This window comes from Equus asinus, chromosome 20, assembly GCF_041296235.1.
Source record: "Equus asinus isolate D_3611 breed Donkey chromosome 20, EquAss-T2T_v2, whole genome shotgun sequence".
Taxonomy (NCBI): domain Eukaryota; kingdom Metazoa; phylum Chordata; class Mammalia; order Perissodactyla; family Equidae; genus Equus; species Equus asinus.
The window spans coordinates 92,631,865-92,657,353 of record NC_091809.1 but is presented as its reverse complement, the minus strand read 5'-3'; the positions used below and the strand labels follow the sequence as shown (position 1 = coordinate 92,657,353).

The following is a 25,489-nucleotide window of genomic DNA, read 5'->3' as shown; positions in this document are numbered from 1 at the left end:
TGAAATAGATGATGAATATATGAGTCTGGAACTGGAGAAGTCTGAGCTGGAGATATAGATTTGGGAATCATGAGTATATAGATGCCATTTGAAGTTGTTGGGCTAAAGAGATAAATTAGGAAGAAATTACAGATAGAAAGGAGAAGAAGCCCCAGCACTCTGCCTTCAAACACTACAACATTTAGAGGAGGAGAAGCTTGCAATGGAGGCTGAGAAGGAATCGCTGATGAGGAAGGAGGAAAACTAGGAGAATAGTGTCAGGGAAGTTAAATGAGAAAAATGTTTGAGAAAGTGAGAGCAGTCAACTTCCAGGTAAATGCTGCTGAGAGATCAAGATGAGAAGTTTCCATTAGACTGGCCAACAGAGAGGTTGACGATCACCCTGAAGGGCCAGATAAGTTTAGATACCATAAATTTATGGTGCTTATCACTCTTCTTTTAAATTCTCTAATTTTCCTTTGGCAATTTCTAATCATTTCTTTGAATAATATTTTTTTCTTCAAGTGCTAAAAAAAGTCTTCACTCAAAAATGCCTGACAGTTGCCCTCTTCTGTGAATGTGTTGCTCTCTCAAATGACTCTGTGCAATAAGTATTTCTGGCCTAAAGTAACTGTGCAAATGAGCTAGCAACTAGATCATCGCAAAACTGTACTGAGTAGATTTGTAGGACAGCAAAATCAAAAACTGCAAAACAGATGGTGTGCCTTAGAAATCCATCTCTTTTCAGCATCACACAACATTCGGGTTTGGCCATTTAATTATTTGTTTTCTAATTAGTACAACTTTATTTCTGGCTTTGGTCATTTTTCCAGAAGTCTCCATTTTTGAGCCTCTGTAACATTTGTCTCTGTGTAGTCTTTGCCAAATGGATAGAGAAGTGACAGATAGTGTGTACTATATCGGACTATCCTAAGAAGTTCAGTGTATGAAGTTTAGAATACTGGCATTTTATAAACTTCTGAAAGGCGAAAATTCTTTTCTTCTTAACCACTTGAAGTCTTACTTTCTGTAATTCATATCCTCTGTTTGAAATAATCTAAAGAGAACATGTCAGTTCTCTCAGTGCCTTGCTGCTCTTTAACCAAAGTTTATCTTTTTGCAATACCTAACACCTGGTAACATTGTTTTCAAAGAACTTTATTGGATAAAAAGTTTCTATGGTTTAGCCGATGTATTGTGCATTTTAGAATATGGTACATATCTGAAAAGTATTCTCTATGTATTTTTAAGTGAATGGAACTTAAAATAAATACCTATTGTTATCCTGATTTCAAAAGTCAAAGACTAGATGTAAGGGAAAACAGCCAAGAAATGCCTTTCCTACAAAGGGAGAGCGTGGTGGTGACTCACATTGCCAGGAGTGTGGCATTATTCTCTTGTATCTCTTTCTTCCTTTTTTTCCTCTTTACTCTCATAGTGGTCCAGGAGTTTATTCCTTCTTGTTAGATAATTATAGTTTCCTCTTGATATCCTTGCAAGTCCGCTGGTGACAACTAACACCAAGAATTTGCATTTTAAACAAGTTTCCCAGGTATTTTTGATGCCCACTTATATTTAAGAACCACTGCTATAAATTAAGGAAACATTTTTCTTTTATAGCTTATCAAAAAGTAGTTCCCAGATTTGAGCTCTATTGGTATTATTCATACATTCAGTAATTCCTTCAACAGAATTTTTTTTTTGGTGCCTACCATGTGCCAGCCCCTGTGCTAGGTAATAAAATACAGTTAAAGACATATAGGACATGGTCTTTGATGTAGGAAGTTAGAATTTAGTAAGGGAAGCAAGCTATGTATAAGATACAGTGCAAGGAAGAAAATGATAAATGACATGAGAAATTGCCAAATGACCAGAGTTACCGAGGCAAGCAAGTGTGAAATCAGAAAGTTCAATTTGACTGGCAGATAAGATGCTTGAAGGAAAGAAGTGGGAAATGAGACTTTTAGAAAAGGAAAGAAAATTGTGAGGGGACTTGAATCCCAGGCTGAAGAGTTTTAACTTGCTGTCATAGTGGAGAACGATTGTACGCTCTTTGAAATGAAGGAAATTGTTATTATAGTGCATCAGTCTTGCAAGGTGGCTTATTTTAAATGGGACAACAGTCATTTAAATGTCTATATTGATTTTAACAAATATCTTTTGATTTTAATCCATCAGGCCCTATAGGGGTACAAAGATGAATAAAACAGAGTCTCTCCCTTAGACTAATTGACCCCAAATTGCAGTGTACTTTGCTTTCTAGTCACACGTTGCAAAGGCACTTGTAATCAAGGTAGGGTCTCATTTTAGACCAGTCTGTCCTAATGTGTGAACAAGGCCCTTGTCCATTAATATACAAATTGTTATTCAGGTTTTGGTCATTAGCTTTTGACCTTTAGCCTTAATATCCACACTCTATGTAAGAGAATGGATATTTTCTGATGCCTAACTAATTGTTGAGTATTTTTTTTCCTCCTGTATATTTTCGTCCTAAATATGTTAAGGCTCTTGCCTTTATTTACTATATTTAGTTATTCTTAAATTCTGAATTATCTTTTATATATGAATATGCTGATGAGGCCCTGTCTAATGAAGGTTGTTATAAAAATTAGGTTTAGAAGAGGCTTATGAGAGCCAGCCCTGCTGACCTCGTGGTTAAAGTTTGGGGCACTCCGCTTTGCTGGCCCAGGTTCGGTTCCTGGGTGTGGAACTACACCACTCATCTGTCAGCAGCCATGCTCTCGTGGTGACCCATGTGGAAGAACTAGAAGGACTTACAACTAGAATAGACAACTATGTACTGGAGCTTTGAGGAGGGAAAAAAAAAAAAGAAGAAAAGAAAAAGATTGGCGACAGATGTTAGCTCAGGGCAAATCTTTCCCAGCAAAAAAAAAAGAAGAAGCTCATGAGCCAGGAACCTTGGGGATTTTCTCAATATTTAATGATAGATATATACTTAATAATTTACCAGATATTTATTGCATAACTACTGTGTGCTGTGGAGGACACAGGATGAGTCTGGCACAGTCCCTGCCCACAGGTTGCCCACAGCCTAGTAGAGGGTTTAAACCAGAAACACAGGCAGAGAATGAGTATGTAATGTGTACGTGTATATATATATTTAAGATAAATATATAAAAATATGCAAAATATAGTATGTAGTATACAATAAAATACACTCTATACATTATATATATATACTCTGTATAAAATATGTTTTTGTATTTTTTATATATGTTTTATATAGAGTATATTAGAATGTAGTAGTACTATTAGGTTTTCAAGAAGAGAGCTCTTATTCTCTTTAGGGGATTACAAAACTGCTTAAAGTGAAGGTAATATGTGAGCTGGCTCTAAAAGAATAAAAGTAGAAGTCATGGTAAGATGGAGGGGGATTCTATGTAGAAAGAACTTTGTAAAGAAGAACTTCACAAAGATATAGAGACAGAAAAAGTATGAAGTATATTCAGAGAATATGAAGTATGTTAGTGGTCCTGTTTCTCTAGAGCCATAGAATACGTGTAGGGAAGTAGTGGGAAATGAAGCTGTAAAGACAAGTCGGAGCTCCGCTGCTCTAGAACTTGACTTACGTGGAGAGCACGTTGTATTTGCCTTGTTTGATGATGGGTCGCTGCTGGAGGCACTGAGGGACATGATCACAGCTGAACTTATTGAGTTTTCTCCTTTGTCCCTCCAATCCTTGTAGGGCGATTTGGGCGGACTGGCTGGGGCCTGTGGGCTAGGCTCTGAGAACAGGGAGAACTCCTGTTCTAATGGAGTATCCTGCCTGAGAGAGAGTGAAGCCAGAAGAGCCCCAGGAGTACATCTGAGATGAAGGCCGTGAGGGAGCCTTCTACTCAGGTCATGGCTAAAGGGCAGAAGCAGGATCTTGATGGGGAGATGGAACTAGGAGTCAGGATCTAAATGGAAACAGGGTGAGCATGGGAACAGGTTGGGACAAAGTGCAAGTATCTGAGGCTCTTCCCAAGTCAACTCCATCAGTTAGTGGGTTGGTGGATGTGTTGTTGGCCAGGACAGGCAGAACTTCAGGGAGAAGAATCTGGCAAGTGTGGGTTGTGTGGTTTGCATGATGGTGAGCAGGAGCTGGAGAACTGAACTAGGACTGGGGTGAGGTTCTGAAGCCTGGAACTAGGGCAATGAGTGTGGAAACAGAGAAGAGCGGAGAAATAAGACGTGAGAAAGAGAATCAATACAACTTTTCAACTAGGTAGAAATGTTAGATAAAAGGGTGAGAGGAACCCAAACTGTTTTTGAGGTGACTGGGAAAATGGTGTAAGACAAAAGAAGGTGTGGAGGAAGTGCTGGTTCTGTAGATGGAAAAAAGAGTGAGGTGGTTTTTGGAACAGTATATTCAAACTTTCATGCTTGAGTAATTCTGAAAAGAATATTGAAAAATGATGAATCTCCTCAGATTTTTAGGTTGAGCTTAAAAAATATTTACCATAAATTTAATTAATTACAAAGGATCTAATTTCCCATATATTGTAATTGTTAATAATTAAAAATAAAACTAATATTTCTTAACATGTATAAGACATCCATCTTGTCCATTTTTAAAAACATATGAACAAATCCTTTTCTAGCAGAAACTTCAAATTCTTCACTCTTTTCTTTGAATTTGTATTTCTATTCCTCTTCTTTCATAGAATTTACTTTAACGTAAAGTATGTTTTTGCTTGAAAGGCTTTTATTAATCACCCTACCATTTGTCTCATTTTGCAAAAAAAGTTCAAATTTATATTTAAATTTTTGCTATTTCCTGTGACGCTAGGCTCTAAATGTTTAAAAATTATTCCAGAATGATTTATCATTATGATTTTAGATTTGATCAAGAGAACATAATTATAATTTTTTATAATTCTTAAAGATAACAAGTAAAACTATATGGGAAATACATCTCTTTAGTGGCAGCATGGGGCTGCATTTCCCCCCAAATAGTGCATGCATCCGTGATTGAATATTACTCATTGTCAGAAAGAGATAGTGTTCAGCATTGATTATATTGTTGTTTTTAGTTTTTCCAGATATAGGCACTGGGAATCTTACATAAATAAGCAGACAGGAATGGAAGGAGTTCTGACATAGCGATGTCACTCAGTTCTTTAAATCTGTTTGAGTTATATGTCAAAAGACACCTAGCGGAAGGCCAGCTGGAGGAGGCTCTGGTTCCTGCCAAGATACTGAATTAGCACAGACTACTGCATCTTCTCTGAAGATTAAACCTGGAGTAACTTTAGAGAGAAACCTCATGATACCAGGATTCGGTGAATAGTGTGAGAAGCCCCTGGGAAGATAAAGGGATGTTTTGAGCTGGTGTGTATGGTGGGCGAGGCTGCAGCCAGGGCAGGAAGTTAAAATAGGAAGAAAAAACAGCCCACGTCCCCCGTTGCCTCTCTTCCTCTGCCCTGGGACTTGGATGCCTGTCCCCTCACAGGGGTCTCAGGTAATAAAATCAGAGCAGCACTGAAGCCTGTGTGAGTAAGAAGCTAACGAAAATTGGGTGGGAATTGACTAGTTTTAGCCATTGACTTCTTGCTGTTGACCTCCAAACCCTAGAACCGCTGGTGGGTTCTACTTTTAGGAGGGCCTCCTAAGGGGGTTTCTCTTTGGAGGAGAAGGTTGATGAGGATGAACCCCTCAGCTGAGGAGCTGGTTAGTGGGGGCAGGTGTTTGGTGCCTAGGGTTCTACCCACTTCTTTTCCTTGAGCTCCCGGGGCTGAGGGCCTGCATCCGGCCTGAGAACCATGCCCTGTCTCCTGCGGAGCCAGTACTTCCTGTGGAATATGAGCTTATAGGCCAAGTTTCAAACACCAGTAGGAGAGTTTAGAATAGGCAGTCCAAGAATTTAAAAGTCAACAAAGTGAACATATGAAAAGAGATAAGGGAAGATGTTAATAATATGAAGCAAGACTATGAAATGATAACACAACCAAGTAGTACCTACAGGTAAGTACAATAGTTGAAATATAGAATGCAGTTATTTTGTAGGGTAAATAGTGAATGTGTACAGCTGAAGAATGAATTAAAACTCTAGATGATCAGATTATGGAACTTTTACAGAAGGAAACAGAAGATAAACAAATTGAAAATATAAAAGAAAAGTTAATATGTATGGAGTTAAGAGTAAAAGTGTCAAAATCCATGTAATAGGAGTCTCAGAAAAGTACAAAGAGGGAGGAAGAAATATTTAAAGAAATAATAGAGGTAAATTCATCAGCATTAACAAAAGAAGAAAGAGTTCAGCTTTAAAGAGATGATAGACTACCAAATAAGAGAGATAAGGAAAAACTGACAAATAGACATAATCAAATTTAAGAATATCAAAAACACAGAGAAAATTCTAAAAGCTCCCAGAAAGAAAGAGCAAATCATATCAAAAAGAACAAGAATCACAGTGACGTCTTACTTTTCAGCAGTAACATTGGCTGAAGCTTACATGGAGTAACATTCTAAATGTATTAAAGGAAAAAGAGCTTTAAACTTAGACTTTTATATCCATCCAAATTGTCATTCAAATGAAAGGGAATAATAAAAATATTTTCAGGGGTTGGCTCCGTGGCCGAGTGGTTAAGTTCGCGCCCTCCACTGCGGTGGCCCAGGGTTCGGATCCTGGGCGCGGACATGGCATCGCTCGTCAGGCCACGTTGAGGCGGCGTCCCACATCCCACAACTAGAAGGACCTGCAACTAAGATATACAACTGTGTACGGGGTTGAGGGGGTGGGGTTTGGGGAGATAAAACAGGAAAAACAAAAAGATTGGCAACAGTTGTTAGCTCAGGTGCCAATCTTAAAGGAAAAAAAAGTTTTCAAATATACAAAGCCTCAGAAGATTTGCCACACATGTCCTACGCTTAAAGCATTTGGTAGAGGTAATTAAATAGGAGGAAAAACAAATCCACTAGATGCAGCAAGAGCTGTTTACAGCAAGAGTCTTCATAAAGTTTGTAGGTGTAAAAAAAAAGCAAAACTAAAGAATCAGAAAAAGTATATTCATAATAACTCACAATTAAAATGTGAGCTAATATCCACATGATAAGCATTGAGGGGGAGAGAGAACACGGGCACATGAGAGGGTGCTAAAAGGGAAGATGTAGACAACAGATTTTTAAAGTAGGAAAGGATCAAAAAACATACAAAGAGTGGGACAAATTGAAATAAACTTAAGTGGTAGAAACAAATCCAAATGTAAAAAAATTACAAGTTAATGGGTTGAAATGCCTATTGAAAGACATTATTGGATTGAATTTTTAAAAATCTAGCTAAATGCTATTTACAAGAAGCACATTTGACTCTGACTTAAAAAGGACATGGAGAGAATTACTGCACGTCTTGTTTAGGCAGATGACTTTTGAAAAAGAATGTGTCATTGGAAACTGAGGGGCTTGAAATTGATTCCCTGAAAACCGTCCCTGCCCGCACATCCCTTGGAAAGTCTTCACATGTAGCCAGGTGTATGCATACCCCAGTTTGGAGAATGTTGGTTTGGAATATGTTGAAGTTGTTTTTATTTTTCCAGCTTTATTGAGATATAATTGACATATAACATTATATAAAGTTAAGGTGTACAACATAATGATTTGATATATGTATACATTGCAAAATGATTACACAATAAGTTTTGTTAGTACACCCATCACCTCACATAGTTACAATTTTTCTTTTTCTTGTGATGGGAACTTTTAAGATCTACTCTTTTAGCAAGTTTCAAATATACAATATAGTATTGAAGGCTCAGCAACGCCTCTAGCTAGAAATCTTGGCAGGCGATTGGAAATGCACTTCTGGAATAAGGGAAAGTTGCTAAATTTCTCAGGCTGTTTTTTCCTGAAGAATAGGAATACCAACACCAACCTTGTCTACTCACGTAGTTGCCATACTTGTGAAAAAATCACTGAGATGACTTTGTTAGGAAGAATTTGAGAGTGGCCCACAGTTGCTTACTTTAGTGGTTGCAATTACCTTGCTGTGCTGCTGTCTTGGACTCACTGAGACCCATTAGGGCATGTTTGGTGGTTTTTTTCGGTGCTATCAGTCCTTTGTGGGTATCGACAACTTACATTATATCGTTTTCTACTTGTAATTTACATTAATTATTAGTCATATAAAGGTAATAGTTGAGATTTCCCGTGGTAAATGGTTTAATGGTAAACAAAACAGGAAGAATAGCTTTCTCCTCCATTCCCTCCTTCCCTCTTCCTGAAGATAACCATTGTTGTCTCATGTATTCTTTCAAAAATGTTCTATGCATTTTTATGTGCATACTTTACACAAATGGGTTCATATTATGCAAACTGTTCTTTTTTATTTCCTATATCTTGGGAAGATTTCCTTATTTTTAAAAAAGCAGCATTATATCCCAAACTATGGATACACTGTTATTTTGTAAATAACTCCCCATGAATATGGAACATTTAAATTGTTTCAGATCTTTCCTATTACAAAGAGTGGTGCAACAATTGTTCTTGTAAATATATATTTGCATACTATGTCAGCATATCTATAGGATAAATTCTTAAAAGTGGAATTACTGGTCAGAGAGAATATGCATTACACATTTTGATAGGTTATTGCTAATTTTCCCTCCCATAAAAAAGCAAGTAAATGAGACAGCCTGTTTCCCCACACCCTTACCTACACAGAGTATTATCAGACTTAATTTTATGTCCATCTATTAGGTGAAAATTGGCATCTCATTGTTTTGATTTGGGTTTTATTAATTTTGTGAAGTTGAACATCCTTGTATATGTTTTTTTAATAAAGAGACTATTCCATTTTTCTATTGAAAGCATTTTATTCCTAGGAACATTACAAAATGAAGAGTTTTAGCTACTTACAAAAAGTAGAAAATGATGACTATAAGCTAAAGACCAAGGATGTGTCCTTTTAGCTTTGCTGATTTTGTGTTTCATATCATCTCATCCCAGCTCATACATATCATTCATACATTCACTTAAAAAAATACTTATTATTTACAAAATCTTGATAGGCACTGTCCTTGAAAAGGCAAATTTTGTTAGATGAGGACATATATTTGGGTCCCCATTTGTGGGACCTGTCTGCTAAGATATTGAATTCAAATCTTAGTGTTTGACCAATACTTTTCCTCCACGAGTGTTCATTTTTTCAGATTTTCCAAAATAAAATAGTCTCAAGTATCTGTTGGTTAAACAAGTAGAAATTTATTTTTTTTTTTATTTTTTTTTAAAGATTTTATTTTTCCCTTTTTCTCCCCAAAGCCCCCCGGTACATAGTTGTGTATTCTTCGTTGTGGGTTCTTCTAGTTGTGGCATGTGGGACGCTGCCTCAGCGTGGTCTGATGAGCAGTGCCATGTCCGCGCCCAGGATTCGAACCAACGAAACACTGGGCCGCCTGCAGCGGAGCGCGCGAACTTAACCACTCGGCCACGGGGCCAGCCCCAACAAGTAGAAATTTATTAACCAAAAGATTGGATTTCTATTTGTGATAGCCTCAGATTATCAGCTTGTAACTGCTCCCTTCTTTCCTTCTCATCTAGTTGATGAGTTCAGTGTCTGACCCCCTGAATACAGCCAGTAAAGGGAGTTCAGAGGATAGTGTTCTGATGGTGGGGTGACACACTCTACACTGTCTGCCCTAACAATTCCACCTGTTTTTGTTTGGTTGGTTCATTTGTAATTTCTGTTGAACCTAGAAGGCTCATGCTATGTAGGCCTGGGCCACTTATTCATCGGTCAGTCCACGTGTTTGATGCAATACCTCCTCCAACTGCTAGCAAGCAAGAAGGGAGTAGTCTAGTAAGTTATTGGCTGGACTTTAGACAACAAGGAAAGTCTGGAATCAATAGCACCATTTGTACCCTATTCAGTATCACAAGTGAATACAGGAAGCAGAGAGTTAAAAATTTCCAAATGGTGCTTGCTTTGGCAGCACATGTAGTAAAATTGGAATGATACAGAGAAGATTAGCATGTCCCCTGCGCAAAGATGACTTGCAAATGCATGAAGCATTCCATATTTTTAGGAAGTGAAGGACCTGTACTGAAAACTACAAGACATCACTGAAAGAAATTGATGACGACATAAAGAAATGGAAAGACATTCCATGCACATGGATTGGAAAAATAAATGTAGTTAAAATGTCTATACTACCTAATGCAATCTACAGATTCAGTGCAATCCCAATCAGAATCCCAATGACATTCTTCACAGAAATAGAACAAAGAATCCTAAAATTCATATGGAGCAACAAAAGACCCCGAATTGCTAAAGCAATCCTGAGAAAAAAGAACAAAGCTGGAGGCATCACAATCCCTGACTTCAAAACATACTACAAAACTACAGTAATCAAAACAGCATGGTACTGGTACAAAAACAGGTGCACAGATCAATGGAATAGAATTGAAAGCCCAGAAATAAAACCACACATCTACAGACAGCTAATCTTTGACAAAGGAACTAAGAACACACAATTGAGAAAGGAAAGTCTCTTCAATAAATGGTGTTGGGAAAACTGGACAGCCACATGTAAAAGAACGAAAATAGACCATTCTCTTATGCCATACACAAAAATAAACTCAAAATAGTTCAAAGACTTGAAGGTAAGACCTGAAACCATAAAACTTCTGGGAGAAAATATAGGCAGTACACTCTTTGATGTTGGTCTTAGAACGATTTTTTCAAACACTATGTCTTCTCAGACAAGGGAAACAAAAGAAAAAATAAACAACTGGGACTTCGTCAGAGTAAAGAACTTCTACAAGGCAGGGAAAACCAGGATCGAAACAAAAAGACAACCCACCAACTGGGAAAAATATTTGCAAATCATATATCTGACAGGGGGTTAATCTCCATGATATATAAAGAACTCACACAACTCAACAACAAAAAATCAAACAAGCTGAACAAAAAGTCAAGCCGATCAAAAAATGGGCAGAGGATATAAACAGACGTTTCTCCAAAGAAGATATACAGATGGCTGATAGGCACATGAAAAAATGCTCAACATCACTGATCATCAGGGAAATGCAAATCAAAACTACACTAAGATATCACCTTACACCCGTTAGAATGGCTTATAATCACCAAGGCAAAAAATAACAAATATAGGAGAGGTTGTAGAGAAAGGGAACCCTTGTACACTGCTGATGGGAATGCAAACTGGTGCAGCCACTATGGAAAACGGTATGGAGATTTCTCAAAAAACTAAAAATAGAAATACCATATGACCCAGCTACTCCACTACTGAGTATCTATCCAAAGAACTTGAAATCAATAATTCAAAGAGACTTATGCACCCCTATGTTCATTGCAGCACTGTTCACAATAGCCAAGACATAGAAGCAACCCAAATGCCCATTGACTGATGATTGGATAGAGAAGATATGGTATATATACACAATGGAATACTACTCAGCCATAGAAAATGACAAAATCGTCCCATTCGCAGCAACATGGATGGACCTTGAGGGTATTATGTTAAGCAAAATAAGCCAGACAGAGAAAGACAAACTGTATGATTTCACTCATATGTGGAAGATAAATAAGCACATGGACAAAGAGAACAGTTTAGTGGTTACCAGGGAGAAGGGGGGTGGAGGGTGGGCACAAAGGGTGAAGGGGTGCACCTATAGTGACTGACAAATACTGGTGTACAATTGAAATTTCACAATGTTGTAAACTGTCCTAACCTCAATTAAAAAGAAAATGTCCAAATGGTGGAGTGTTTTTGAGGGGATAATGCTCCTATTCTAGATCCTTTGCTCTTCTCCACAATCTCTTGAGAAGAAATAGGGTCGTTTCTTTGACTACAAAGGCACTCTACTTTAGGCACGTAGGGTGTCAGTCACCAAGCTCTTGGGTGCATGTATATGTGAAGCGAGTGTTTGAAAGATTGCTAGAGATGCAGATTCAAGACAACACAGGCAGTCCTTGCTTTGCACAGTAGTGCAGGACCATAAAAATAACAATGCAGGTTGAAACTGTGCAGAGTGATCTTAATAATGAATGGAAAACATTATGATTTTTCCATGTTCTTTAAAACTTTTTGTTAAATATTAAAAACTTTCTAACTGTTGGTCATAAATATAGAGAATGAAACAAAAGTAAAACTGTTTTTTTAGTGTACCTTAAAACATTAGAAATAATAGAACTAAAGTGTCTTATACTTTTGTAAAAAACTTACCAAGATTAGGTTAGGGGCCGGCCTCGTGGCCGAGTGGTGAAGTTCGCGCGCTCTGCTTCGGCGGCCCAGGGTTTCGCCAGTTTGGATCCTGGGCGCGGACATGGCACCACTCATCAGGCCATGCTGAGGCAGCATCCCACATGCCACAACTAGAAGGACCCACAACTAAAAATACACAACTAGGTACCGGGGGGCTTTGGGAAGAAAAAGGAAAAATAAAATCTTAAAAAAAAAAAAGATTAAACAGTGCTCGCCTGCTTCTTCTTGTCGTATAAGTTACATTGCAGAGGGGAGCATCTCTTTTGTGCCTTGATGAGTTGTCATACTGTTTTCTAAGTTTGAATCAACTTCCACCATTTCATCTTTTGTGTTTTCAATGTCATGAAATATCTCAGAAAATTCTTTAAATCTCAAGTTTTTATGGGCGTCACTTTCTCTGGGGCATCTTCATCCTCTCTGTCACGGCCACGTTCCTCATTTTTGCTGCTAAGTTTGCCTTCACAAAGTTCCTTTGGTTGCATGTCTGGATTCTCCCAAATGGCGGCAGTGTCAGCATTCCCTTGGTGGCTATTCTTCTATTACTCCATTTACATTTGGTTCAGATTTCCCTTCCAGCATTATCACTTTTAGTTTCTTTGCTGCACTTTCATCTTTGTTGGCAAATTCCCCGGGAGACAAGGAGGCAACACAGCTGTATACTTTGCTGTCTGTGTGTGAAGTGAGTAACAGATGCACAGTGTCCAGTCACCAGCAGACTGAAAGAGGTGACAGGATTCCCCTCTGACCATGGTGCACATCTGTAATTCACATGGTGACCTTGGACTGAAGAGCTCGCAGTGAAGTTTGAGCTTTACGCAGTTATAGTTAATGTACCATAGCGACTGAAATTTGAGCTGTGTTGTTGGGGAACTGATATTATTTAACTAAGTCACGCTGACTGAAATTCATACATATGAGGACTGTGCGAAGCAAGGACTGCCTAAATAAATGGGCTATCACGTGGTACTGATTGTATATGATTTCTGTACTAATGACAATGTTGTTGGATGTGCTGCTTGTACAGGGGGCTCACTATTTTTAAGGCTTTTTGGAGGTAACTTACCAGAATGTAAACGTTTAATTTGCTAAGCATGTTGGGCTAGATTATGCTGTGATAACCCCCAAATCTCAGTGCTCCTGATGCCGCCCGTCGCACATTGGCTACAAGGAGGGGAGAAGGCTCTGATTTACTTTGTCCTCACTGAGGGACTCAGGCTGAGGGAGGCTCCATCTCTGTGCTTCTGTAGTTACTAATGCAGAAATTGGGAACATGATAAATTGCACCTTATCTCTTAAAATTTCCACCCAGAAGTGATGCATACCATTTCCAATCACATTTCATTGGCTAAAACAAGTCATATCATCATGTCCCCAAAGAGGTAGAGAATCAAAATACTACCATGTGCCTAAAAGAAAGAGGAAAGGTTAAGTGAGCAGCATTAGTGATTACTACCATATCCAAAGAGTTAGCTTGTGGGAAGTTTAATAGGGAAGGGCAGCGGAGGACTGGGATTACAGACAGAGATGTGTCAGCTTGTCTCCGCTAGTGAAAGAATCAAGTTGAGGCAAAGTTATGTGTATTAGCCATCCAGGAGCCTGGACACTGGGATTACATGAAAACTAGGTTTAAAGGTCAGGACGAGCCAGAGAGTTGTGTTGTAATAGAGTCTAGATGGGTCATAGGGATCAAGCAGGGCTGTTGACAGAGCCCTGGAGATCAGAACTCGTTCAGATGAGAGCTCTAAGACTATCTACCATTCTAAACGATTTCAACTCTTTTATGGTCTCTGAGCCTCTGTCTGTACTTCATTTGAGTTTAAATTGACAACATCTTTGGAAGTTCTGGGATACTTGACAGAGATGACTCTCAAATTGAGCCTTGAAGGAAGTGAGGCCATGGGTTGGCAGAAGGCATGATAAGGGCATTCTGGGAGTGAATGGGTAAAGGGTGCATGAGTGCAACCAGTAGGATGTTATAAAAGTGGTAAGAATATAGACCTTCTTAAAACAGGGTGAAAGAGAAGAACCACAGGGAATTAATTGCATAATGATCCTCATTTAGTTATAACTATGCCAAACATAATGTTTGTCTATGTCTTTAACATAAAATTTAATATAATAAATTCTACAAATCCTTGACAGTGTACTCAGATGGCTGTACTTAAAGTGCCTGTCTTATAGTATTCTGTGTCACTGATGCTTAATGTGTCAATCCACCCACATACAAAATTAATTTAGAATCATTCCATAGCTGTGCCCACACCCAAACTTCCCATTTTAATCTGAATGAGATCCAAACTTCTTGTTCAAACTTTCTCTAATAGTCTGAGTTAGGAGCAAAAATATTTAAGGCATACCTGGTCTAGCAGGAGCCACTTGAGACTGCATTCGTGTATTTCTTGGCATTAAATGGAATATTATATTTCAGAAAAATATAGTTAATATAAAATGGTCAATTTTGGTATGGTATAGTCACATCTGGGATAAAGGCAGTACACTGAGTCAATTATAACCGAATGACCATATTTTATCTAAATCTTCCAGTCAACTATGGGCTTTCAAATCAAACATCTGTATTCTTGGACACAGCACTTGCCCAATAAACTGAATTTAGATTTTTTACCTAGATATTTTGATGTTATATAGGCTTGCCCTTAGCGCTGAACCCACTGGACTTTGGGCAACTTCTTTCATTCTTTCAGCTTCCCTGTTATTTTTCTAAGAACAGTGCTATAAGGGCGTCTTGATTCCAGGGTATTGCCCTGTCTAGTGTCCTTTGCATAAGCATGCTGCATTGTTCTTTTAAACTGGAATATTCCCCTCTAAACTGTGACATATTGTAAATGATATTAGTCAAGAGGTATGAGCCATGTCAGTACAGGGAGTGTGCTCCAAAGGGCGTCAGAAGTTTTGCTATTTGTTCAGCATTATAATTTTTCCATGTGACTTACTGAATTTGGGAGAATATATTACTAAATGATGTAAGAATCTTTTCAATTTCCTAAACTGTTTATAACACCAAAAATTCATTGTTAATATTAGGGCAACACACTTTCCTCGGCAAGACCAACCAATGTGTTAGAAATGATGAAAGAATGGAAAAATGACCCAGGAAGTGATGAGGAAAACATAAAAGATCAAAAGAACTGGTCTATTCAAAAAGAGTTGAAAGGTTACCAACCCAGCAGACCCGGTGGAAATGTCCAGGATGTCAATAGCACTTCAGATGAAGAGGAGGAAAAACAGGTAGGAAGAACCAACAAAACAAATAGGACGGACAGTTATTTCATTTCTCCATACTGTAAAATACCCTCACAATACTTGGAACATTGTTTTGCAACTCTGTCTTTTTTGTCGTTGGTCTGTAACAAAGGACCTGCGTGATGAAGGTGAAGTTCTTTCCTCCCCTGAGGTTATCCTGGTTTACCAGGGTGGCCTGCATGTTTGTTTTAAGATCCGTGATTGTATAGGGCAGAGGTCTGAAAACTTTTCCTGTAAAGGAAGAGATAGTAAATATTTTAGGCTTTGTGGGTCATAACAGCCTCTGTTACAACATCTCAGCTCTGATGTTGTAGCATAGAAATAGGCATAGACAACCAAGGAACGAGCGTGGCCCATCTTCCAGCAAAGATTTATTTGTAAAAACAGGTCGTGTGCCAGGTTTGGCCCATGGGTCAAAATTAATAAATTTTGCTATACAATTTGGAATGGGTTTATGTATTACCTAGAAAAAGACATTACATTATCCAGTTATGTGTTTCCGATTTTATAACTAAAACTGTTTATATAGTTTTATCATTTTACCTTATTAGATCTTAATATAGTTTTATTCTTTTTGGTGAATAAAATTTAGTCCCATTTTGCTTAATCCTAGGTTGTGTTCTACTAACTGGATATCCTGACAATTTATCCAAACCCTTTTTCCTTTTGTTTCTGTTTGTGGAAAAGTTTTCTTTATGTTTGTGCTCTTTCTTGTCTTGAACTCTAACGAGCATATTTCAGCTCTTCTTTAATAATTGAGCACCCTGCCAGCTGGGGGCTGTGTTCCCTTCAGGGCAGCCCAGGATTCTTGGGAGGAGTTGCTCCTTCTCTGTGCTCTGAAGCCTAGAGGTAGGCAGAGTGGAGGGGACTGAGGGGGATCCTGAGCCTCCTCCAGGAAGGCGCAGCACTGCTGGCCCACGCCCTTCCGCGTAAGGCTCCTGGCAGAAACTTGCCGAAAGAGACCCATTAGAGTGACCTGCTGGTTGATTTTGATTTACTGGTGGGGAACTTCATCTACTTGATAGCAAATGTCTACATAATAAGCTTAACATTTAATGATCCAGATATTTTGAAATATATTTTTACCATATTATGAATATAAGTTTATTGAATTCCCTTCATCCTCTCTAGTCTGTTAACAACTCTTGCAGTGCTTAGCAGCTGTGTGTATTTTATAGTCTTGTTAAATATAATATCCTAAAAGCTCATGTTTGCATTTCCTTATTGAACAGAGCTTGGAGATTTTCCTATTAGCTGACGTGGCATTTTATATGCACACGTACACACTCCTACATCTGTGTTACACGTATGCACAATGCATGTACATGTACTCACATATAGACAAACACAAATTGGAATTTGAGGTGCTTATGGATGCTAGAACTATACAAAGTGGGTTGAAATTTTAAGAATATAGATTTCTACTCATCAACAGGAAGAACTTTTCTGCAATCAGAGCTCACCTGCAGTGGAACAGGCTGGACTATGGATGGTAAACCCCACCTGCCACTCATTGGAAGTATACAAGCAGACTCAGAAAGCTGCCTGCTATAAATGCTGTGACAGAAGTCCCTGCAGGGTGGGTGGGAGTTTGCCCAGGATGTCCTCTGAGGAGCTTTCCCATGCTTAGGTTTCGGCTGTGATATTGTGGAAGGGATACCTTACTTTATTTGGGAATTTTTCTGAAAAGTGTTACCGCTTAAAAGAAAGACTTCTTATACATTTAGCATATTAAGTTTTTTCATGGATTTTTATGAATAAATATGTGACTTTGTTAATTATATTGGAGTTGAGTTTGTATTAAAAAATTACTTCTTTTCTTTCAAATCTTCATTAACAATAAATAGTGGAGAATAAAGTTCTAAAATGATAACTGAAAATAGGGTTAGCCATTTACTTTGAGTCCACACAGGATTCATATAGTAATTAATATTCTTAAGAGTGAATTTTTAATTAAAACTATTCTATGAATATTGAAATATTTCCCATGGAGAAAAATTTATTTGTTAAAATTAGATTATATAGACCATTTAATGTGATAATATAAATAATTTACATCTACTAAATTAAGGAAATATGAATGATTCTTTTCCATTAAAACATTTGAAATTTGGCTTTAATTTAAATGGAAATCTGCCGGCAATTCCTGCTTCCCATTCCGTCATTGTTCTCTCTTCTGGAGAACCTCAAATCCATTTGAGCTCCTGTTCGTATTTCTCACAAGCCAGGGTGACCACACTTTTCAGGTAAGTGGCAGAGCTCTTGGAAAACTAGTAGAGAAAGTGAGGATTTGTTAAAAACAAAACCAAAAACACTTGAACTAAGCACTTTCCTCTTTCCCTGAGTAACTGTTTCTTAGTTCCAATGCCCTGGGCATTACGGAAAAATGCAGCCTGCATCTCCTCATTTTTCATGTTTGAACTAAGGTATCACACTTCACTTTTTCAAGTAGTTAGCATTTGGCAATGTCCTTTTATTTTTCTTTTCATTTCCAACTTTTAGTCTGTTTTAGGTAATCATGTTCTTTAAGGATAGAAATGTTCTCTCATTTGTATCTTTTGTTTCACAGGCTGAGCACATCTAGATAATGCTTCAATTCCAAATGTATTAATTTGGGTCCATTCATCTCTTATCCTGCCTTTATGCTATAATTGTCACATGTATTACATCTATGTAATTATAAACCCCATAAACAATGTTTTAATTTGTGCTTTAAACAGTTATATGTAAGAAATTAAGAGGAAACATTATTTTTTATATTTACCCAGATATTTACCATTTCTGATGCTCCTCTTTCCTTCTTGAAAACCCAAGTTTCCATCTGGTATCATTTCCCTTCTGGACTTCCTGATGAACTTCCCTTGCATTTCTCGTATGGCACGTCTGCTACTGATAAATTCTCTCAGTTTTCTTTTATCTAAAAATCTCTTTATTTTGTCTTAATTTTTGACGAATATTTTTTCCGTTTAGTGAATTCTGATTTGACAGATTTTTGTGGTCCACACTTTAAAGATGTTATTCTGCTACCTTCTGGCTTCCAGTTTCTCTGATAAGAAGTCATTCGTAAGTTGAAATGTTCTTTCCCTAAATAGAATGTGTCACTTTTCTCAGACCGTTTTCAAGATTTTCCCTTTATCTTTGGTTTTTAGCAGTTTGACAATGATATTGCTAGGCAGGTTCTTCACATTTATCCTGCCTGAGTTTTGCTGAACTTCTTGAATCTGTAAATTTGTGTTTTTTGCAATTTTGGGAAATTTTGTCATTATTTTTTTCTGACACTCTAACTACTCACGATAGACCATTTGATACTGTTCTATAGGTCCCTGAGGCTGTACTTATTTTTTCCAATACGTTCTTTAAATTGTATATGTTCTATTGATTTGTCTTCCTGTTTACTCTTTCCTGTGTTTTCTCCATTTTCTTCTTAAACCTATCTGGTGAATGCTTAATTTCAGGTATTATATTTTATTCTAAAATTTACATTTGGTTCTTTTTTATTATTTCTGTTCTGCTACTGAGACCTCTTTTATTCATCAGAGAATGTTTTCCTTTACATCATTGATAATAGTTATGATAAATGCTTTAAAATCTTTGTTTGCTAATTCCAACATCTAGGTCATCTTATGGTCCATCTCTATTGATTGTTATTTCTGTTGAAATAGAATTGTATCCTGGACATTGGAAATGTTATATTGTGCCAACTCTGGATTCAACTATGTTCCTCCAAAAAATGTTGATGTCTCTGTTTTAGCAGGCAATCAGGTTGGCTGCAAACTGAAAATTGTCTCTTAGCCAGCAATTCAAATCTTAGGTCTGTTCATTTATCTTCAGCTGGGCAGAACTCAGGATGTCCCTTCTCTGGCTGTGTCCTTTCCTGGATTCCCTCATTACTTTCTGGTGTCTGTGGTTGCTTTGAATTCTGTCCTCTAATTCTTTAGACCAGAGAGAGAAAATTGTAAAAGCATCATTGGGGGTGGGGGGAACAACACATTGCCACCAAAGTAGCAACATTTAACATATAAACAGAAATAATGGAATCCAGAAGACAATGGAATAACATTATTAAATGCTAAATGGAAAACCATACAAAACAAAAAACATGCCAACTTAGAATTCTATATCTAGTGATAATTTCCTTCAAAAATAAAGATAATAAAAATGTGTTTAAGTGTGTAAAGATGAGAGAATTTGTTTCAAACATTATCTTATTATAAGAAATACTAAAAGAAAATTTTCAAGGTAAAAAAAAATGATCCCAGATGTAAGTACTGAACTGCAGGAGAGTGTGAAGGGCATTGGCAAGAGTAAATATGTGAGTAATATATCAAAATATAAAATAATATTGACTGCTTAAAACAATAGAAATAATAATGAAACCTAAGCTTTCATCTCAATAAACTAGAAAAAGAAGAGCAAATTAGTCATCCTGCCAACAAAAATAGAAGGGAAGAAATGATTTTGAAAAAGAAGATACTGTGAATCACTTAATGCCAATAAATTGGAAATTTTATATGAAATGGTCAAATTTCTTTAAAAAACATCAAAACAGATACACAAAAATAGAAAATTAAATACTTTTATATTTATTTTTAAAATTGAATCTGTAATTAAGAACTTTCAAATAAGGAAAACTCCCATCCCAGATGATTTCACTGGTTAATTCTTCCAAATATTTAAGGAAGAAGGAAAAGAAAGCTTGTTACACAAACTTTTGAGAATATTTCCCAACTCATTTATAAAACAAGCATAGCATTAATACCAAAACATGACAGGGATGTTACAAAAAAAGAAAATTACTAGCCAATATCTCTCATAAATATAGACACAAAAATCCAAAACTCGATATTACCCAGCTCATCCAGAAATATGTAAAAAATATAATGCGTCGTGATCAAGTGTACAGTGTGTTCCAAGGAATGTAAGTTTAGATTAACATCCCCAAATCAACAAATATAATTCACTATGTTAATAAGTAAAGGAGAAGAGCCATATTATCTCAATAATTTTGAAAAGAACATTTGATAAAATTCAACACTCAAACATGAGAAAAACCCTCAGCAGACTAGGAACAGATGGGAACTTCTTTTACATATGGAGATTTTTTACCAAAAAAACAAAACCCCACAAAAACCCTCTAAAGCTACTATCATTCTTAATGGTGAAATATTGAATACTTTCCCACTGAAGATAGGAGAAAGGTAAGGATGTCCTTTCTACTTATGTTTAACATTGTACTAGAGGTCTTAGCCAATTCAACAAGGCAAGTAAAAGAAATAAAATTATATAGATTGGAAAGAAAAAATAAGACTGTCCCTACTTGCAGATGACATAATAGTGTACATAGAAAATCCCAAGGAATATATAAAAAAAGTGAAATAAACAGGTTGCAGATTGCACAATCTGTATACAAAAATCAATTGTATTTTTATATCTAGCAGTGAACAGTTGGAAATTGAAATGTTAAAATACCATTAAAATATCACAAAATATAAATAGTGATAAATCTAGCAAGATATGTGAGAAATATGTATACCAAACCCCACAACATATTACTGAGTGAAATTGAAGAAGACTGAAATATGTGGAGAGATGTACCATGTTCATGGATTGGAAGATTTGATAGTTAATATGTCAGTTCTCCCCAAATTGATCTATAATTTTAAAGCAATCCCAATTGAAATCTAGGGCTTCTGCTTTTCTGTTAGAAATTGACAAGATGATTTTAAAATTTTCTTGGAAATACGTAAGTCCTAGAACAGCCAGAATAACCTGAAAAAGAGCAAAGTTGGAGAACTTATATGACCTGATTTCAACACTTACTATATTGCTACAGTAATCAACACTGTGTGATGTGGGTGTAAGAATAGACAAATAGATCAGTGAAACAAAACTGACAGTCTAGAAATAGTCCCATACGTATGTAGTCAATTGATTTTTGACAGAAATTTCAAAGCCATGGGGAAAGGATAGATTTTTCAATATGTGGTGCTGGAATAATACTTAACTTTGACCTCCTAGCTTACACTGCACAAAAATTAGTTTAAAATAGGTAATATACCTAAATCTAAAAGCTAAACTATAAAGCTCCTAGAAGAAAATATAGGAGAATATATTCCAACCAGAGAGTAGTCAAAGATTTCTTAGAACACAGGAAACACTTTAAAATGGACTTCATTGAAAGTAAACACATTTGCTCTTCTAAAGCATATTAGAAAAGGAATCAGCAAACCATGGTCAGGGAGAAAATATTTGCAACAAATATGTGTGACAAAGGACTTGTATCCAGAATATAGAGACAGTTCCTGCAACTCAATGAGGCAACTCAATTTTAAAAATAGGCATAAAACTTGAACAGACACTTCAGAGAGGAAGATATACAAGTAATCAATAAGCATATGAAAAAATGTGCAGTCATTAGTCATCAGGAAAATGCAAATGATATCAGGAAAAGCCACAAAGGTTTATCACTACACTTTTTCTGAAATGGCCAAAATTTAAAAAGACTGGCAAGTCCAAGTTTTAGCAAGTATTGGAGCAACTAGAATTTTCCTACATTGCTGGTGGGAATGCAAAATAGCACAATTCCTCTGGAAAACGGTAGTTCCCCCTTATCCGTGGGGGATATGTTCCAAGAGCCCCAGTAGATGCCTGAAACTGCAGATGGTACCAAATCCTATATATGTTCTATTTTTTTCCTATACATACATACTTATGATAAAGTTTAATTTCTAAATTAGGCGTAGTAAGAAATTAACAAGAAAACTAATAATAAAATAGAACAACTATAACAATATACTGTAATAAAAGTTATGTCGATATAATCTCTCTCTCTCTCAAAATATCTTATTACACTGTCCTCACCCTTCTTCTTGTGATGATGTGTGATGGTAAAATGCCTACGTCATGAGATAAAGTGAGGTGAAGGATGTAGGCATTGTGACGTAGCGTTTGGCTACTATTGACCTTCTGACAGTACGTCAGGAGGAGGATCATCTGCTTCCGCAGTGGGGATTGACCGCAGGTAACTGAAACCATGGAAAGTGAAACTGCAGATAAGGGGGGACTACTGTACAGTTGGGCAGTTACTTATAAAGTTGAGCATTTACTTACTATTTACCCAGCAATCCCAGATGTAAGTTGAAAAAAGGATTTGTAGAATATGTTTACAGCAGCTTAACATATAAAGAACCCCAAACTGGAAACAGCCCAAACATTGGTTGATAGAAGAATGGATAAACGAATTGTGGTACATCCATACAGTGGAATACTACTTGGCAATAAAAAGGAAAGAGCTACTAATACATGGATGAATCTCAAAAACGTGTATCGCAGCACCATGAGAATCTACAACTATCTCAATAAAAATTTCTATTAAAAAAACATGTTAAGCAAAAGAAATCAGACACAAAAGAGAACATACTGTATATTATTTCATTTATAGGAAGTGTCAGAAAAAGCAAAAGTAATTTGTGTTGAAAAATATCAGAACACTTGTAGCCCCAGGATGGGAGGGAGCTGACTGGGCTGTGGCATGAGGGAACTTTCTGGGGAACAGTTCCATTTCTTGACTGGGGCATTGGTTAAACATGGCTATGCATTGTCAAAACTCATCAAACTGCACACTTGAGATTTGTACGTTCTACTGTATACGAATTATACTTTAATTAAAAAGAAAAGAGAGATATTTACATATTTCTCTAATTTTAAAATTAGGTTTTATTTTCATTAACTCCATACAAGGCCCAGTTCTTTCTGTGGGTAGTCTTATAAAAGAAATCTGTATACTTGGAAGTCAATTTCTCTTCTTCCCTTTGCTTTTCTTTCCCTTCCATTTTCCTTCTGAAAACCACAGGAATGTGACAAAAAGTGGGTGGCCATTGTGAGCAGAACTATAGCTGAAAACTTGTATCAGAATGTTCTGTCAGTTGGACCTTGTGCAGGCCTATAATTTGAATGTGTGACTCTAGAAATGGTTGCTATGGTGATAAACCACTTTACTTAAATAGCATGTATTTTACTCAAAATTCAGAGAAATGCTAACAGTTTCTAGTAATCATGCCCTGGTATTAACTGGCAGGGATATGCCTAGAGCTCACAAGTTTTGCATCCATTATCACCAGATGAGTTCATCAGGTTAAAGTTATGCCAAGGAATAATGAAATATGTATATTTAGCCCAATTTTCTTCTTACATATCTCCCCTTGCACACATGGAGCCCCCTTTTCGAGATTAATATTATGAGCTGGAGAAATCAGGCCAAGGGTGCTGAATTACTGCCAAAAGACGGAACTGGAGGGAACCTCCTAAGGTCGTCCTTTCCATCATTCTGCCTCCAGTAGGCCTGATTATTCTCCAACAGTCCCAAATGGTAAGAATCTGTCAAAGATGAGGAACAATTGAAATGCTGCTTGGGGCAGCGGCCTTTGTAACCCTCCTGACGGCAGCCCTCAGATGCTGTCTAGCTCCACGGTGCTGAAGTCTTCCCCCTTCTTTATTTTGTAGATTGTGGTTATATATATATACCCTTTTATTCTCTATGTTTTTAGACTGAAGAGCTCTCTTATAAAGAAACCTCCACCCCTTAATCATATTAGTAGCCTGTCTTTCAACTTTCTCTGGCCCCTTTATATCTATTCAAGCTGGTTGCAGTATTTCAGATATGAATTCTTCATGATTTATATAAGTATAGAGGAATTTTTTTCTTTGATTTCTAATATGCTTTCTGATGATAGCCAGATTTTCTTGGCCACTGCGCAATGGTACATTACACCAGTATCTTCAGAGAAGAGTCTACAGTGGTTTTTTGGTCCTTTCTTGGATTGATAATGATGGCCAACAGTCTCATAATGATCATTTAGACTCTCCCCCTAGAACTGAATATTGAAGTTCCTCTCTCATCTTCTCCCTCTTTCTACGGTCTTATGGGAGCTCATCACCTTCTATTTGCCTTTTAGGACCTGGAAGATCTCAATAACTCCTATAGCCTTGGCAATTTCACTTTTCATTTCTCTGTCCTGTTACTTACAAAACTATAAAATTGCGTCAGTGACGGCATAGATCCCTGAGGAATCCTTCTAACTAGGAGAGAAGAAAAAGAGAAAGCTACGCTTTGGATAATCTATAACCTGCAAAAGAAATCTCTGAAAAATTAGGATTTGTTCACGTGCCCAGAGAGACAAATTCCCAGAAGATGGAATTTGCAGTGGCTCTTTATATTCCAAGGAGATGAGAGGCTTGGCTCTTGGTGAAGAAAGCTACAGCTTGGCCTTCTGAAGGGCACCGTGAGGGCCACCCTGCATCTGTGTTTTGTGAGCATCAGAGAACAGTTTCAATGAGGGGATATTCAAAAGGGGAGATTTGGTCTTTAGGAAAGCTCTTAGGATTCTGATCCCTAAACAATGGCATCCTGAACTTAATGCAATTGCAAATTAGCAGAGAGCAATGGTAAAGTACACACACACAATATTTTACAAGGTATGCCTGTATACACAAGAAGCTTCTAAGCATTTGCAGTAAACGTTTGCATAATGCTAAGTAAATTTCCATTGATGTTACCAGGGAAAGGAACAAATATTGTGATTTGTTTCAGTGTAGCCCAGTTTAGGCCAATTTTGGGGCTCAATTAAAATATGGTTGACTATATTAGTTTTAATATGTATTAAATACCAAGTTGAAAAAGAGATAAGAAAACAGGCACTCATATGTCGCTAGTAAGAGTATAAGTTGGTACCCTTGCAGTGGAAGGCAACATGGAAGTATCTTTCAAAATTACAAATCAATATACCTTTCGACCTAGGAGTTCCACTTCTAAAATATATATCCTGTAGATATACTTACACATGTGCAAAATGACACAAGCACAAAATTATTCACAGCAGCATCATTAGCAGTAGTAAAAGATTGGAAACAACTTGAATGTCCATTATCAAGGGACTGGCTCAGTAAATCATGGCACATTCAAACAAGAGAATACTGCGTAGCCAGAAAGAAGAATGAGAACTCGTTCTGTATTGACATGGAATAATCTT

General features: G+C 37.0%; 1 protein-coding gene and 1 non-coding gene across 14 annotated transcripts in view; both read left to right on the top strand.

The window, feature by feature from the left end:
• The window catches only part of STK33 (serine/threonine kinase 33), a 121,292-nt gene that overhangs the window by 92,019 nt on the left and 3,784 nt on the right, over positions 1–25,489 (top strand). For 12 of the 13 annotated variants that reach the window (XM_044752633.2, XM_070491023.1, XM_070491019.1 and 9 more), the window contains one exon: positions 15,243–15,446. The exons of the other annotated variant lie outside the window; for it this stretch is intronic. In XM_044752633.2, coding sequence (XP_044608568.1) covers positions 15,243–15,446 — 204 coding nt within the window. The remainder of the gene's footprint in view (positions 1–15,242; positions 15,447–25,489) is intronic. 13 annotated transcript variants of the gene reach the window in all.
• LOC123279181 (U6 spliceosomal RNA) lies at positions 9,893–9,999 on the top strand. Its single transcript, XR_006517100.1, has one exon. It is a non-coding gene; the product is annotated as a U6 spliceosomal RNA (small nuclear RNA).